At 38.9% G+C, this 17,955-nt stretch overlaps 1 protein-coding gene across 1 annotated transcript in view; it reads left to right on the forward strand.

Annotated features, from left to right (window-relative positions):
- Positions 1 to 17,955, forward strand: part of FBN2 (fibrillin 2) — a 129,589-nt gene that overhangs the window by 40,330 nt on the left and 71,304 nt on the right. Inside the window, exons 12-18 of the mRNA XM_063422860.1 lie at positions 3,774 to 3,893; positions 4,449 to 4,574; positions 5,201 to 5,323; positions 6,327 to 6,449; positions 12,474 to 12,626; positions 13,359 to 13,412; positions 16,780 to 16,905. Of these exons, the coding sequence (XP_063278930.1) occupies positions 3,774 to 3,893; positions 4,449 to 4,574; positions 5,201 to 5,323; positions 6,327 to 6,449; positions 12,474 to 12,626; positions 13,359 to 13,412; positions 16,780 to 16,905 (825 nt within the window). The remainder of the gene's footprint in view (positions 1 to 3,773; positions 3,894 to 4,448; positions 4,575 to 5,200; positions 5,324 to 6,326; positions 6,450 to 12,473; positions 12,627 to 13,358; positions 13,413 to 16,779; positions 16,906 to 17,955) is intronic.

Consider the following 17,955-nt stretch of genomic DNA (forward strand, 5'->3'; position numbering starts at 1 on the left):
TTGCAGGTCTCCTCTTAGTTCAGCTGTGCTCTTGCATCAGAGAGGTTGGTTGTACCTGCACCATTCCTTCCCACTGTACACCCTCATTTTAAGAAAATTCAGTTAACAGGGATTCCACCACTTTCCCAAGCAGTTGAACTGCTCCCATAGTCAAATATTCAGAAAGTTTTCAGAATGTCTAATCTCATTTAAACACTTCATTTGCAAAAAAAATCAGCTTATTGGTATTTCTTGTCTTATCCCCACTATACAAGGCAATCAGTTCAGTACCTTCTTCATTTCAGTTTTTTGTACTTGAGGGTTGATATCATTTTTCTAAGTTGTGCTTTATGATACAGCAAACCTGAATTTTTTTTAGCTTAATTGGGTGAGAGTTTTTTGTACATCTGATCTCTGACTGGGAAGTTCAAAGGGCTGAATCTGTTGCTGCATCCTTGGGTGTCAGGAGCCATAATCACACTGTGAATGGGGAGCAGGAGTTTTGTGATGTCTGCCTTGCATGGCTGCTCTTTCTAGAGTATGGAGAACCCTGGCTCATTTGTACAGCACTACATTTTGCATCACTGAAATCAATAATATTTTTAACTCTGGTGGACCTCGACATTCAAGGACTATCAGGTGTCTTGGACTGTCTTATCTTTTTGAAATCTAGTTCACATCTTGTATTCACATTTCTGTTACTCAAGGATCAAGTTGTAGACAACATCTGAAGCATATAGGTTGTAGCAAGTAGAGCTATATGAACCTAAAGTTTTTAGGTTTTCAGTTGTCATTGGAGTATGGCAATAATCTGTGGTTTCAAAGGCTCATTAGCTTTATATATCTGAGTTCTAGGACAGCAAAATACAATGTATTCTTGATAATGTGGCTGTCATTCTGTCCCTGTCTCTTCTGTGGGGTCACCCTGCAGGACACTTGCTTGGCAGTCCCTCTTCTACTCCAGGCTTGTGATAACAGTGAAATTGTATCTAATTTTCAGTTTGGGGTCCAAGTGCCTGAAATCTCTGAGATTAGGTTGATAGGTGCATTGAAAAGAAAAAAAAAGTTGACCTGGTTAATTCTGTAACATACAAGTATGTGCCCAGTGAAAATGTGTATTCACTTAAGGAACTTAAACTTGACTTTGCAATGCTTACCTCAGCATGAAAAAGCAGACTAAAAACAGAGACAACTTTAGATGTCCTGAGATCAAAACAAAAATTTCAATTGGTTTAAAAAATCCTGAAGACACAGTGCCAGCTACAGTGCTGTCCCACGTTGAAAGCATGGGAAAAGGACCCCAGAATGGCTTCAAATAGTTTAAGTATCTTTTTGCCCATTTTTTTTCCTCCATTAAATTAATCAATCATTACTAAATTCAGCTCTCCAGTGGTTTACCTTTTCAGTAGCTGCTTGAATTCAGATGATGTTTTGTGAGAGAGTTAACTCTAGGAATTGTAAATAACTATGTGAACTCTAAAAATAACACAGCTTTGTTTCACTGTTATTTTTGAATTGTCTTATAAAGAAGTAGCCAATGTATCCTAAGTTGCCCAGTGAATTTGGGATTTATGAACAGTAGCTGCTGCAAATTAAACAGAAAGTTTCTTGGAAATATAGGCAGGAACTTAACTGCAAGGAGTTAATGAGTGTGCTGATACATATTAAATGAATTTAAAGGCTTGCTTGAATCTAATTTGAATATTTATCTTATTACTGAAAGAACAGTCTTGGGACATTGGACATAAGGTTAATGGCACATAAATTAACACTATTTCTGTACTTATCTGTCTACCTGCTCCCAAAGAAGTAAATTAAGGATCCAGAAATGGTTACATATTTTTCTATAGAGTTAAAGAAAAGCCCTGTTTGAAGATCAGTCCTGCCAAACCAAAAAACTGTGGTGTTACTTATTGTTCTCTGACATAAACTTGCATTATGCTGTTCTAAAACCAGAGCATGCCAAAGGCCAAAGGACCATGAGTGTCTTAGGTGGTCTGACTGAGTGGTCACTCCTTTTCTCCAAAGTGGACAGCTTTAATTTTATTACCTTTCCTTATTAATTTCTGTTTATAAAATCTCTGGATAAAACTGTTGAGACTTAAAAAAGTAGGAGCAAATCTGTAGGTGTGCTATGTTGAATTTTAGTTATCTTGTCAATAAAAATATCCCTATTTAAAATTTTGTAATTTGTCTCCAGACTCATTGCAGTGAGTCTTTTAAGGAGGATTTTGAAAGTTTGCTACTGTGCCTGAGAGAGTTCTGACAATTGTTAGAGATGAAAAACTGAAAAGGGGAGATGTGTGTGAGGCATGTGCTGAAAGAGATTGAAGGGGGTATGCTGGGAGACAGAACAAATGGGTTAAATATCTCTGTCTCAGATGTTTCCTGTTTATACTGCTGGAATATGCATGTTTTCAATGCAAACTCAAAGCCAGCAATTCCTTTATATTAACATACATTTGCCATTTCCCTCAGTTATCAAGTGCTTATAAAAATAAGGGCATCTTAAGATGCATATTTCATGTGGAAGTCATGTGATGCACATGGCTTTGGAAAGATTTTTGAAGCTTAAGTCAGCTGTTTCATAGAGAAATTCTGCATTCCTGCTGTAGAGTTTATAAACATACTGACAGATCCTTTCTAGCATGAACATGGGGTTTTTTTGAAGCAAGTTGAAGCCTGTAATAGAGAAGGTCCTAAATGTCATTTTCTGCAGGAAAACTAAACAAAATAGATGAGTGCTGTATCAAGTATTTGTAAGTTCCCTCTGTCCTCCCTTATAATTAAGCAAGATGTAAATACAGTAAAGTCATTGGAATTAGGGCACTTCACAAAAAATATTGTCAAGATGTGATTCAGAGTTTGGTGTTCTGTTGGTAGCTGAGGACTTTTTTCTGAAGGGGTAACGTTCAGTCCTCCTTGACTCCTTCCCATATCAGCTGAGCACTGAGGAAAAATCACCTCTCATGAAAAATCACCCCACTCATGACAAAGAGTATCCCAACATCCAGGCATGGCAGAGAAACACGAGAGCAGGGAACTACTACAGTGATGCAGACTGGCATGTAAACATTCAGTTACCTCTGTGTGCACCCTGAATTTCTCTTTTCTTTATCTTGTCTCAGTTCTTGTGGTTTAGTACAGTGGTAGTGTGATCTGGTGCGAATGTGAATCAGCTAATTACTTGTGAGGGGAGGTATTTGATCCTTCCATTTGTTTTTACTTTGTTCATTTAACTGTTTACACAGATTGTGGCTGCACACTAAGAGTGCTGTAAATCAGGCCATTATATTAGTGACTTGTGTAAACACAGATCTCTTCATGTACGCTGATGCTCTTGGTTTAAACTTTGTGTTCATTAACACAGTAATTCCTGTTAAATATGTGGTCTTATTTATGATTAAATGAGAACAAAACTAACCTTTTGCCATCTTTTACAGTGAAGTTATTCATAGAATAAATGGTCATTGGGTTAAATGAAACTGGGTTGTATTTGTCAACCATTAAGGCAACCATCACGTCTCAAAATCCTCCAGAAGATTCTTTTTCTGTTGTCCCTCAAGATGCTTACAAATGATGCATGCTACTTCACATCTTACAAATCCCTGCCTAGCTGAACCAAGAACAGCCCTGTGTTGCTAGCAAAGCTGTGATTTTGCACAAAGAACAAGCCTTAGCATTTAGCATTTGGCTGCTAGTTACCATCTTTTTCACTCAGAAGCTTCCAGCCTTGCAGTAAAAAAAAATGTAGAGGTTGTGAAGTCACTAATGCTTCTCTGTGCTGCCAGCAGATGTTGATGAGTGCACTTCAAACCCCTGCTCCAATGGGGACTGTGTCAACACACCTGGTTCCTATTACTGCAAGTGCCACGCAGGTTTCCAGAGAACTCCTACCAAGCAAGCCTGCATTGGTAAGAAAACTGCTCCATGTCTGCTGGCCACGCAGATGTTCTGACCCCTTGCATCAGATGCCGTTTGAATTTAGAAAACAGGAGTGCGGTTTCAGTAAAACCCAATGTTAAATCAATTGACATTCTAGATGTGGGCTGCTGCCTCATTTGTTCTGTTGTTGTCTTTTAATATTTATTATCCATTATTCTGGAATACCCATCCAGGGAATTTCCCAGATGGGAGTTCTAAATAAAAAAAATGAATTGGCAGGTGCTTTTTTGTGTATGCATGCAGATGAAAGTGTGAGTAGGTTTTTAAAAGTATTCATGAAGGAATTGCAGAGCATCACAAAATGTAGCATTTGCTGTATATGTCTGTAAAAATAATATTTTTTCCTGATGCAAGGAGACTAAATTCTTAACTTACTTTAGAAATTTTTTCTAAGTAATATTTAAGTGACATGTCAGTATTTTTCAAAGCAATAATTGTCTCTAAATGCATTTTTATCTTACAGTAGTTCTCCGTTTGTGTAGGATTTCATTTGTTTCGCTTGGTTTGTTTTTTCTTCTCCTTAGATATCGATGAGTGTGTTCAGAAGGGTGTTCTTTGTAAAAATGGCCGGTGTGTGAACACCGAGGGAAGCTTCCAGTGCATTTGCAATGCTGGGTTTGAACTAACTACAAATAGAAAAAATTGTGTGGGTAAGGACTCTTCTAAAGAATGGGGCAGGCGTTAGCTTGGTGGTTTTAGAAATTGTACTTCATACTACAGATAAGGATGACTGAAGATTACCTTTTTCGAAATACTGTGGACTTAGAGGCCCTTCATTCAAATAGTTATCATACAGAACACTATGATTTCAAAGAAAATTTGAGGTAATTTTTGCTTTTGAAGCTGCACCTCTCCTTAAGAGTCCTAAGAATAATGTTTTTCCATAAAGCCTCACAGCAAATGATCCATAAATCAGGATTAATGAAGAAAGTACCTGGTTTTAAATTCGGCTGCATGGTGTCAAGAAGAATCCTTGCTAGATAAACAAGCTTAATTCTCTCAGGCGATGGAGGTTTTATCCTCTCATGTATGAAAGAAAGATACACCTTGTTCTTTCATACACAGCCTGCTGAAATATGCAAAGCAACTGATCACAACATGAAAAAAAAATCCTGCTTTTTCTATGGAGTGAAAACTCTTGAGATACTTAGTATCAGAGTTGTGATTAGAAACCAATCTTCGAATGAAGTATGTCACACCAGTCCTGACTGTTTTCACTGTGTTGTCTTCTGGAGAGTGAGAAACTAAAAGCAGTTTCCTTTGGAATGTTTTGTAGACCACGATGAGTGTGCCACAACAAACATGTGCTTAAATGGGATGTGCATAAATGAAGACGGGAGTTTTAAATGCATCTGTAAACCAGGATTTGTCCTCGCTCCAGATGGGTGGTACTGCACTGGTATGTGAAACTTGGGGGATGTTGATTGAAAACAGCTTTTCCTGTCTGTTCATCCCTGCAGGAATGGCAGTCTGGTTACATGGACTGATTCAATGCCATACAACACCTTGCTACTCACTAAAGTAGATTTCTTTAGCTGCCTGGCTTAGAAACAGATCCTTAATTTACTGGAAGAATTATTTAACAGTATTGCGAAAGCCACAATGATCAATAAATCAGCTTCTGAAAAGACTTGGAGCATTGTAAATGCATCAAAATATTCAGGCCCTTTGTGAAACGGTAAAGTGAAGAGCAGTATAGTAAATTTAAGAGGTTTGAAAGATTTTACATGGGTGAGTATCACCCTCACACACGCATTTTCCACATCATTATTCTGATTATTCAGAGTGCATAGCACTTGAGTAATTTTACAAGTCACACAGCATTATAAACTTTTTAAAGTGCAGTCACTGAAAACCTCTATAAAACATTTTAAGAATACAGTCTGATTTAGCTTCAGTTTCAGCAAGTTAATTGAAAATACCTGTTGCTGCCCACAGAGGTAGGTTTGGGCTTGAGCCACTTCTAGTAAATTATCTGAATTGTTAATCTTCTGATTTGAAGCTGAACCATTTCTACTAGTTGTACTTTTCTTAATTACATGCAGTTGTGCTTAGAAATTGATGACCACTTAAAAGTTCTTTGAAATTAAAATTAACCATAAGGATATTTTGTGTCTAGTGCTCTTTAGCCACACTGTAAAACAAAATAAAACATTACAGGATGGACAAAGGGGAAAACTTACTGTTCATTTTACTTGATGTAGAATATGAAGCACCTGTAGTCCTACAGTTGTTCTGCCTGTTTATGGGATTTTTTGTTTGTGCAGCTGGAAATTTGGTTATTCCATTAACAAAGATGATATTATCTGCTATCATAAAGTGATTTGATAATGATCTGAAACTATTAGCTATAATTTTCCTTAGAAACAGATTGATTGCTGAAGCGTCTTGCCTCCTCTTAGATATTGATGAATGCCAGACATCAGGAATTTGCATGAATGGCCATTGCATAAATACTGAAGGCTCATTTCGGTGTGATTGTCCACCTGGCTTGGTTGTTGGAGTTGATGGCCGTGTGTGCGTAGGTAAGTCAGATCTATTCTTTTTTGTTCATAGAAGAAGAAGTGGAATTATCAGGTTAATTATGAAATGCATCAGATTATTTCCTTCTAAATAATGTTGACATCAAACCACAAACAAGATGCAATCCCATAAGCTATTGTTAAAAGAGAAGAAACTTAATTTCCTCTGTGGAATTGGAGAGGCACTACCTACCGTTTATCTCTTACACATATAAAAGTAAGCTTAAAGTGCATACTCTGCCTGGCATCTCCTTTTGGTTTTGAGACATATCCTTTCTAGTCTGATGAAAAATAGTGCTTTGACATGTAATCATCCTCTTACCTTCTCTAATGGTACTGTTGGCATTTAAGAGGTTCTTCTCTAAGCTCTGCTAGGAGCTCTAACATATCTTCAGGGAGCCTGTGGGACATGGATCATTTTCAAGCATAAAGAATTAAAGGAAGTAGAGGGTAAAAATTCAATCCCTTGTTCTCTGCTGATTGCTGATGAGGAGAGAGGAGAGGAATAAATATTTAACAGGGATTTCTGAAAGTTATGATACTGCATGTACTTTGCAATACTGCAAAGTTCCTTAATTTAATCCACAGGAGATACCATCTTTTCCCTCTATGTAGCAGAACATCAGTTCTAAATACCTTAAATGTCTCCTTCCCCAGCAAATGTGTGTCTTTCATCAGGCACATTAATGACCAGAGACTCTACAATAAATATATTCATTAATCAGTGCTAGGACTGTTCTTGCAGATGGACTCATGGATGTTTTATCTGGCTTTGTATTATCAGCATATTTCCAGATAAAGGAAAAATGGACTGCATCACAATGCTTGGAGGTTCTCACACCAAAGGAATGGGACATACTAAATCCTCATGTTGCTCTTAGCAGCTCATTTCAAATAACATTTCTGGTGGTGCAAAAGTTCAAAAGTCTTCAAAACAATATCTAGAACAAGTGTTTCTACCAAGTGCCAGCAGAAGTTAGCCTCTTCTGTCACCACTTCAGCTTTAAAAATGCATGATAAAAACTGAGACTGTCTCAAAAACATAGGCTCAAAAAAAGCTAAAATGCATTCTCAGCCTTTCAGTTGGAACACAATTTTTGTTGTTTTAAATAAATTGAATGTTCTAGTAAGCAAAACTGTACAAAAGACTGAACCAACAAAAGCAAGTTGTGTTCCCTCCTATGTGGTAGCCGAGTTGTTTTCTTTTGGTGTAGTGAAAGTTTGGAGAAAAGCAGTGAGAAGTTAAACTGTGAGAAAAGGCTGGGTGTACTCTTTTAAATATTGGATTTTCACTGCTAGTGGCACACTAACAAAACCAGATTTGAGTACAGGCCGTTCAGTACCTTTTTTGTGTTCCAAGCTGGCCTCATCTTTATCCCTGCCAGTGATACAGCTGCAAAGAATCAATACAGTACTCAATTTTCTGTGCTTTCATTTACCTGATGTTGCCACAGTACCAGCAGCAAAAGACTTGACAGGTTGGCCATCATTTGTGAACACCATTTACATAAGAAGTGTTACACAGCTTTAAGGTTTACTATAAATGCTTACATTTTCAACAGGAAGTACCCTTCACAGGACAAAAAATCCTAAAGCAGAATCATGCTCCATTTGGAAAATTCATTTTAAAAAGATGATGTAATTATTCCAGCCATAAAGTAACATAGGAAATTTCAAATAGTGCATAACAAAATATCCTCACATATGACTTAAGAATAGAATTTCCAAGCCAATCCACTGTTCAGAATTGTGTATGTGTTTTTATATATGATCCACATGCTGTGTTAACTACAGGAATTCTGTGTCTGACTATTCTATTCCATATATTGCATGACCTAAATAATACTTTTCAGACATTCTGGCTGCTAGAAGATCATTGGTAGTTTAAAAATTAACAACTTAAATTGGACATCTTGTAAGAGGTCCAATTCCCACAAGTCTGCTAGGTAATTAGCAAGGAATATAAAATCTAAGAGCCCACAGTCCAGCTGTGCCCCTTTTCTCTGTTTGAATTCTGAATAATGACCTTGATGCTGGTGGGAGTACACATTAAAAAAAATGCTGTTTTACTTAGTATTTATAAGTATGGCTGAGTCAATCACAAAATGTTATACAAGCTTGAAAAAGGCACAACAAAGGGGAACAAATGCTTGGAAAATGAACAGCTACAGAGTCATGGAACAGCTAAATACTTGGAGCCAAATTTCCAATATTTGAATATTTGTAGGCTTTTTAGGTTTGGCTGTATTTCCAGCTGCAGCTCCATGCTTGGACACTTCAGCTGGCTCTGTCTGTGAGCATGTATCACCTCAGAACTTGTGCTGAGCTGTGACTCCAGCTTCACACAACGTTGTTTGTTCTCTGCTCAGACACTTCTAATTACTTTTGCCCAGAGCCAGAATCATCCAGGACACAGTAACTAAGCTTTATTTTACCCTGATAATTTTGTAGAACCAGATGGAAAAGTGTCACATGCCTGATTTGTCCTTCTAAGGCTCCTGGATGGGTGCAGTGACTTTCTCTGAGTGTGGGTCAAGCACCGGTCCACCTGATATGGACTACAAATATGGTGATCATTTTTGTAGGTGTCGAAGTGCTACACTGCAGATTTAAGAATGTAGAAGTGCTATGCCTAGGGAAAGAGTGGAGAGTTCCATAAACAGGTACACAGGTACAACAGCAGCAATGCTAGTCTCTGATCCAGGGCAAAAAAATAATTCTTGGTCCTCTGAAATGAGTAGCCAAGGGCTAATCAAACTAAACATGAGGAGCAGCACAGGTTCATCAGTAAGGTCCAGACTCAGAACTGTTGTGAAATGGAGAAACTGAGCTTTGTGAGGTGCCTGCAGCAGTTGAATCATCCACAAAGGAGTGCCTTGCCTCCTCATTCTTGCTTGTGGCACAGCCCAACGGGGACATTATCCCTGTCACACAGTTGCTGTTTTGCTTGTGGGAGAGCCAGTTTGGTTCTTCATCCTTCACAGGCCTAGTGAATCACTGACTATGTAGATCAGACTGTTTTCCTGTAACTAGGTATGCAATTGTTCCCAAGTTCTATGTGTCACTTCTCTAAAAGCATTGATGAATGCTGAAGCACATGCTCTCTTGTGCAGAGCAGTTGTTCAGTCCATCTGTAGCTTCCTTCAGCTACTTCTCATGCTCCACTTCTTTGATGACCCTCCTCCAGAGTATTTCTTTCACACTTTCCAGTCTTTTGTCCCTCTGCTGTTTCCCCTGATGCCATTTCCTTCTCTTAATTTGTTTCTCCATTCCGTCACAGAGGCATAACGAGGGGGAAGCCTCCCCTTCTGTGACAGGGCAGTGATTGAAGTCACTTTGTTCATGGCAGAACTTATCAGAGTGGCAACTGGACTTGTCTGAGGTGGAGGGAAAGGATGTGATGCCACTAAATATTTTGCAAAGTAAATGAACAGACATTTCTTGTACAAAAGTCCTCGACTGTTTTGAAGCATCATAATCTTTTCCTGATGTCAAGTGCAAGCAAGTTATACTGGCTTCACCTAGATTCTTGGCAGGTAAAAAACTCTAAAATCTAGGACATATTTAGCTGTGCTCCAGAACTATCTGTTCTATGGGATACCAAAAGCAAGAATAAACATTTATGTGCAGGCAGTACTTTTATACAGGAACCAGCTTACAATAATCAAAGAGCTGACAGAACACATAAGAAATTGCCAGTTCTTATTTTGATTGGCTCTGGATATTCAACATTCACTGTAAAGCTTCTCATGCAACTTTTCTTTGTTGTTGTGGGGTCATACTTCAAGCAAGTAGGATTGGATTGACTGGATTACCTCAAACCCCTTTCAGTTTCTGTGTCCACTTGGGCAAGTGTCCAGGCCCTGTGCATGGTGGTTTTACTGGGGGCTAACAAGAAGCATAAATTAAAGCTGTGTTCTCTTCTGGCCCATAAAGATACCTGAAACAAAGAGTATTAATGCAGCTCCAACAGTGTCTGTAGAATTATAGGCTTCAAAAGTAACAGGTATTTATGCTGCCTGTATCCTGCAGTTCTCAGCTGTAGGAAACACATTATTAGAAAGACTGTCCAATCACATGCTTGCTAAAAGATCTCTAATACTATCGTATAAGCAACCATGGGAAAAAGCATTGAACTTTGGGAAGACCAAAACCAGGAAAGCACAACAAAACCCCAAACAAATGTATAAAAAACAGCCTTGGAAACATTCTCATAGTTCTTGGATAAGTGTAGGAGACGATTAGTCCTTTAAAGGTAGGTATGGAGGGTCTGTCTTGGAAGATACTTCTTCCTGCATCTTACTGGTCAAGGCAGTCAAACTGATTTATGTGATTAAATCAGCTGTAAGATTGGCAGTGTGTACATGGTGAGCCTTACAGATGTATGGTTGGCCTGTATAATTTTTCTGCTGTCTTTTTTTGGCATGATTTTTGGGGTTGAAGAATCTTTCAGATGTTCTGTGTTTTGTTTGTATAAGTGGTGGTTTATCCAGGCCATAATTTCCAGCCCTCTTGTCACGAGCCATAGGATGGTCGTGATGGTTCGTTTTGATTTCAGAGTGCAAAAAGAGGCAGTGATAACTTAATTCAAGTAAAATCAATTGTATCTTTATTGATACACACAATTATGCGATAGTAGAGAAGGGGAAAGAAGAGAGAGAGAGAGAGAGAGAGAGAGAGAGAAAAGGGGTAAAGAAGGGGTGATAGCTACCTACTGAACAGACATGAGTCCTCGTGACGCTGGTACCAATAGATCACCTTTGCAGTCCTCGTGGCATGCATCAATAGATCCATCGTCCACTGGGGAGGGCCTCAGAGTGTGAGTTGCAGGGGGAAGCTTTTAGAGTCATTTCAGAAGCAGGGGGCACCCAGCCAATGCAGGCAGAAGTGGGGGGCACCCGGCCAGTGTTGGGGGAGCACCCAAGAGTCACTGTGAGGAGGCCCGTTGCTCTGGGAATCAGGTGCAACCATTCAGATCAGGCAGGTTTGGGGCAAGCAGGTCTGGGCTCTGCAGCAGGTACAGCACAGTCAGTCAAAGCAAACATGGCCTCTGCAAACACGGCCAGGAACCGTGACAGTGTCCATTGTTCCTGCATGGGTCCCTGAGGAGGGCGTCTTGGTCCAGTGGGTGCAGCTGCAGGGAGAAGCTTGGATCTCTCCTCAATCAGGCCAGAACTCCTGTCCTGTGTCCCAGGGTCCATGGGGGTCTCAGCCTCTGACAGTCGTGAGGCAGATGAGGGATTTTCAGACCGACTCTTACACCTCTCCCCAAGGATGGCACGTTAACTTCCAGAGTGTGGTTTTAATCACAAACCCCATGAAGTTTCTTGTAGTCCAGGCAGTAGTACTGCTTTCCTCACTTGCCTAGTTGTGTGTAAGATTTGCTAGATTGTTGTTCCCAGCTAGATTCTGGGGCCTATTCAGTGTACTAATCCAGCTCTGGTGCTTGTTTATGTATAAACTTATTAGGATGGTCATGTCACATAAATGCTGGTCTGAATAATCTGCTAAAATTGCATTTTATTCATGATTTTGTAAGTACAGCTGGAGACCATGCTCCTCCTTTCAGAAGCAGGTATTCCCCCATATTATCAACCCTGGGCTGCTGGTGAGTTATCCTACCTGAGAGCCATTTTGGAAGTCAGAGATGTCTGTGGTACTTCTCAAAGGGAAGAATCAGCCACTACATGCTGATCCAGGCCATTTCTGTGTTTCTTACTGGAATGTTTGTTGATGGATTTACAGAGCTGCTTTGGGTCCCCTTTGCTGAGTCCTTTGGAATGCCTTTGAATTTCCTCACAAAATCCTGGTTTAGGTGGTTTGAAAGTGCTCTGGAGAAAGGCCTGGGAGGTAACCACGCTGAGAGTCGGCCTTGGTGCCACCAGGATTATTAAGGCAGTGCAGATGTAGCCAATGTGACCTTTTTGTTGGCCAAAAATAAGGGGTTTTAGCTTTTAGAATAGTATGCTTACATTTCACTCTCAGCCTAAGGAAATAATAACTTCTTGCCTTTTCCTTTTTCTTTAGATACTCACATGCGTAGTACATGTTATGGAGGCATCAGAAAAGGGCTGTGTGTCCGTCCCTTCCCTGGTGCTGTGACAAAGTCTGAATGCTGCTGTGCCAGTCCTGACTATGGTTTTGGAGAGCCATGTCATCCCTGCCCTGCTAAAAACTCAGGTAGAATTTTGAGCTTTTTTGAGTGGTACAGTGAATAAAGACTTTAATCAAAAAAATCTTGTTGAGGTCACATTGTTGATTTACCTCATGCCCTAAAGAAAAGTGAACAGGGTAGGCTGGGTTCCTGAATTAAATGTTTGCTATAAGTAATAGTTCTTGCAAAAGAATAAGCAGAATTCTCCAATGAATATGTAAATTTCCTGGTCCAGTCAATCTAACTTAAAAAAGCAGTCCATATTATCTGTAGAAATCTATATTTCATTTTATAAGAATCAATTCTTTAAGTAAACCAGGGGATTGATTAAAAAAAAAATCTCTTGATTACAGAGCTGAGGTGATACCTCTTGGAGAGAATTTCCACTTAGTATTGTTTTCTGAAGCAGCAGAAAATTATTTAGAAAAAAAATAAGTAAAACTGACACTGTGGTTAAAAGCAATTACTTGAGAGGACAGTCGTGTTCAAGACTGTAAAGAAATCACCTGAGTGTTCTACTCTGGTCATCTAAATTTGGTTTTGTACATATATGAAAGTTCAGGATGGAGTGCTACCTGACAAATGTAACTAAATTATCTATAAATGGTTATTTCATGTGAACATTGGCATTTTATTAGTTACATTATAGAAAAATTACTTTGGAAAAAGTCATATGGATTTAGCTTAGGATTAAAGAATTAAAGAAATACTGGAAATAACATTTTCTTTTCCCCAACATCTCCATCTCAACTGAGCAGCTGAGTTCCATGGTCTGTGTAGCAGTGGAATAGGTATTACTGTTGATGGAAGAGGTACGTTGCATATTTTCTTTCATATATATGACTGTCCCGGTTCAGGACAAATTTTGGGAGGAAATTTCTGAAGTGTTTTTTTCCTATAAGGCAGATTTATGTGGCCCCTCCCCCCAACCAGTTTGGGAGGTAAGCTTCTTTGAAGAAAAGTGGAAAAAACTGTTTATTTAACAAGCAATTAACAATTTAACAATTTAACAATTCAGCATGATAAAGTCACCCCAGGGTAATAGTTCAAAGTCTAAAAAAACCCAAACCATCCTCAGAATTACATTTTTTGATAATGTACTAGAGTGTAGCGCTTAACCTCAAGATTAATATAGTGATTTTAGTATTTTAATTCTCAAAGTACAGCATTTGAATGTTGTCTAGAGAAAAGGCTGAAATTAATTCTCTAGAACAGTGAATGATTTTGCCTGACCCTACCAAGAAAAAAAAGTAAACTGTTTCAGAGTTCTGACCTGTGACTGATGGATCATTTCCATGGACAGATTGTTTCTCTGTAGAGTCAAAAATTGGAATGGAGCTTAACTGAAAAAACATATCCTTACAAAAAGTCCTGAAAGCTACCGCTTGCATTTAGAATTGGGAACTGTAAAGCTCCAGTCCTTTTTCTAGTACCACGAGACAGGGATTTTAAAAATAATGGCTGAGCCATATCTGAAGTAGGGGAAAAGCATGCTGCTGCTGCCATAAAAGTAAAATGGGTTGAAAAAGGAATAGGAGAATATAGGAACATAAAATTTATTTCTAGGTATTTGTCTGATGTGTTAATAATTATCCTTGCCAGCATTAGAACTCCTATTCTATGCAGCAGGAGCAGAATAAGAACTCCCATAATTGCATTTAGAAGTAGCCTAAATAATGTTTAAAAATAGCACTTCGATGAAAGGAATTCTGGTTTTGTTCAGTACTGTAAGTGTCTGCATATTTTTTTCTTCTTCATTACTTAATATGTTGTAAGCTTGTATGACTAATTTGAAATCCATAGAATTTATAAATTCTCTCAGTTTACTTTTCAGTGAATTATACAAGGTGCATTGAAGATTCTCCAAATTTTAGAGAAATAATGTCAGCATTCAGCAAAACAGTTGTACAAACATCATCCTACCATAATAATTTGCATGTAGCCTGCTAGAGAGGTGTATGTGGAGTTTTGGACACATGGAAAATACAATTTCTCATTAAAATGTTGAAACAACTGTGCTGTCTACCAAATGCGTGACAAAGATCATGGGTTCATGTCTCAACTAAAGTCCTCCTTTGTTCAGCTTTCTAAAGCAAACACAGGGTTCTCTGTATGTCTTGTACAGCAACAGTGCAGCCAATATTCATGCTGCTGCTCCTGTCACTGCCTGTACACTCCTTGTGTGGCTTGTCCCCAAGACTCAAACATGCCTAGTAAGGTACAGAATGCATTTTGCTCTAAAGAAAATACAAATCTGAAGTAGTATGCCAAATAGTATTTTCTTACCAAGTTTTTCGGTTGTCTCATAGCATTGAGTTTTATCCAGGGATAGCATGTTTCTTTCCAAATGCATATATGATTAAATGTAAATCACCATCTAAATTGCACTGTGATTAAAGAGGAAATGCTCTTTACAGAAAGTTGAGCCCTACAAGTACAAAACAAGCCTTTCATGAAGTCACAGCTATGCCAGCACCCTTTCTTTCCAGGGCTTGGGAAGGGAACTATTTCAAGTAATGGGCTTACCATATGAGAAGAAGGAAAATACTGAAAAATGCTCTTTTCCTCAGAGACAAAAAGTATTAAAATTAGTCTGTTCCTCTTCTTATAGAAGAGGAATATATGAATATTTTTGACTTTTCCAACTACAGCAGAAATTCTATATGAGACTGTAAGTTCAGGGAATATAACTCATCCATCATCCTGTTCTGAGAAAAAATTTAAATTTCTGACAAGTTCTTATAGGACTGAATATGCTGTAGTTTTGACCTATGCATTACTTCTGTATTAGAAAAATTCTTGTGTCACCTAGTAATTTATAACTTCTTACCTAGATCCCTAAACCACAGGCTCTGGGTGCACAGGCTAGGTATTTTGCATCAAGCTTTTTCTTATGTAGTTCCCTGTCAGTTTAGGTTGGAAAGGATATCTGGAGGTCATCCAACCTAACCTTCTGCTCAGAGCAAGGATATCAACAAAGTTGAACCATTTCTCAAGGCTTTGCCTGGTAGATTTTGGAAAATCTCCAAGGATGGAGTTCCTGTAGTCTCTGGGCAGCTTCTTCCAGTACTTATCCACACTCATGGTGAAAAATTGTTTTCCTGGTGTTTTAGTTTAAATTTCCACTGTTGTATTTTGCAAATGTCGTCTCTTGCCATGTGGCTGTTCAACTCAAAGAGGAATATGGCTCCATCATATCTGTAATCATCTGCTAAAAGCAGGGAAGTGCTGTTAGAAGTCCCTCTGATATTCCCTCTTTTCAGCTGAACAAATCCATCCCTTCAGCCTTTTCTTACACCCCAGGCACTGATGCCGCTGAGGGAATTTGGCCACACTGACATGAGCTGTGTGTAGTCCAGGAGAAACTTGGAGCACTCCGAGGGGAAAATGTCTTAAACCAGGTGATAGTTCAAATATAGAGCAGAGGCATTACTGGGCCTGTTGAGTACCTACACAGATGAACTAATTAGTGATGTCCAGACTGATGGCAGCCTGGACTGCATTGGTCATGCCCTGTTAGAACTCATGCTGAGTTGAGGGCTATGGGCCAGGTGGAGACTAAAGACCCTGAATTTCATGAGCATGAACTTTCAGTTTCTTAAGGTATCAGTGGATGGGATTCCCTGGGAAACTGCCCTCGGCTGTCAAGAAGCAGAACAGAGTTGTGAGGATATTTTCCTGAGATCACAAGAACTCTCTGTTCCGATGTGTAAGAAATCAGGCAAGGAAGGCAAAGACCAGCATGGCTGAATAAGGATCAAACTGAAGTATAAGAAGGAAATGCACAGTCAGTGCAACCAGAGAAGAATGCTGTGAGGAATAGAAGAAAGTTGCCCAGATGTGTAAGCATGGGATTGGGAAAGCTAGGGCACTTGGGCTGAGTTTGACAAGGAGTGCCAAAAGTATGACAGGCTTCATTAGGTGCATTAAGAGGCTTTAGGACTGGGCCCACGTATAGCGGCCCAAAATTGGACACAGTATTCCAGTTTTGGCATTCTAGTGTCAAATAAAGGAGAATAATCACCTCTTTCAACCTTTGGGCTGCACCTGTGCTGTGTCTTGGCTCTGACTTAGAGCCCCAGCATCCAGTGAGTCAGGTGCTGCCCACACCTGTGAGAACAGGAGCAGGTTTGTCATACCTGTCAGTGTCTGATTATCTTCTGTTGTTGTGTAACACAGATATTAACGAGTGTGCTTTGGATCCTGATATTTGCTCCAATGGGATTTGTGAAAACCTGCGTGGCACCTATCGCTGTAACTGCAACAGTGGCTACGAGCCTGATCCTGCTGGAACCAATTGTGTGGGTAAGTTATTTGTTGCTTTTTTATTGCGGCTGAATTATTTATCATTGCATTGATGCTTTTTTGACCTGACAGAACTTAGGTTGCAAGACATCTACTTCCTCAAGCTAAAATGAAAATGCAGAAATCCTAGAATGACGCTTTTCTCAATCACTGCAAAATTGTTATTCTTACTGTATGTTTTCCTGTAATTTGGTGGATGAATGTTGCTGTTTGGGAAGTGTAAGTAAGAGGTAACGCTGCAGGTTTCACTCTCCATCTAATTAATTTTATTATTCATAGTCATACATGAAACCCAGTGGGGTGTTTTATCTTTTGGGTATTCTTCCATGCAAAAAAAGAGTGTATTATACCACAACAGCATTATACAGTCGTGTTGCTTAGAGCCTTGTAATTTTAAGCAGAAAGGCAAAGTTTGTTTAAGTTAAAAGCTAATGGAAATCTCTCTGAAACCACTTTAGGATGTCCAAAGTATTGTCCTTAAGTACTGTGGTGAATTATTTATTTATTTTAGTGAATTACTGCTCTCTTCACTAAAGGTTTACTTCCCTGTCTCCATTGCTCAACTTCCCTGTTGCTCCGTGCTCAACAAAACTCCAGCAGTTTTGCTGGGGAAAACCTGGTCTATATAGCTGTAGTACAGTTCTCATATCAAACATTCCTTCCTGGTGATGCAAAGCAAACACAAAGTAGAGAAAGTGTCTCCTTTCATCTGCTTGAATAAAGTAACTTTACATCTAGTTACTTCCTAAAGCCCTAAACACGACTCTTGGCAGGAAAAGCACTGCTGCAGAAAAGTACTGGTGTTTTTATTTTTAAAATGCTTTGTGTAATATTCATTCTCCAAGTGGATTTTATGGGAAGGGGTTTTATTTATCTACTTACTCTTGCCATTAGGTAAGTGCTAATGTAATCTGTGCATTTACTTAAATAAAGATAAAGCTGACTGAATGTGAGGATGTGTTTATTCTTCTCATTTTTCCATAAAGAATTTAAGTATGAACACTCAAATAAAAGGTTGACAGATTTTAATTAATGACACAGTTTATGAGA

The sequence above is a fragment of the Prinia subflava genome, chromosome Z (genome assembly GCF_021018805.1).
Source record: "Prinia subflava isolate CZ2003 ecotype Zambia chromosome Z, Cam_Psub_1.2, whole genome shotgun sequence".
Lineage (NCBI taxonomy): Eukaryota > Metazoa > Chordata > Aves > Passeriformes > Cisticolidae > Prinia > Prinia subflava.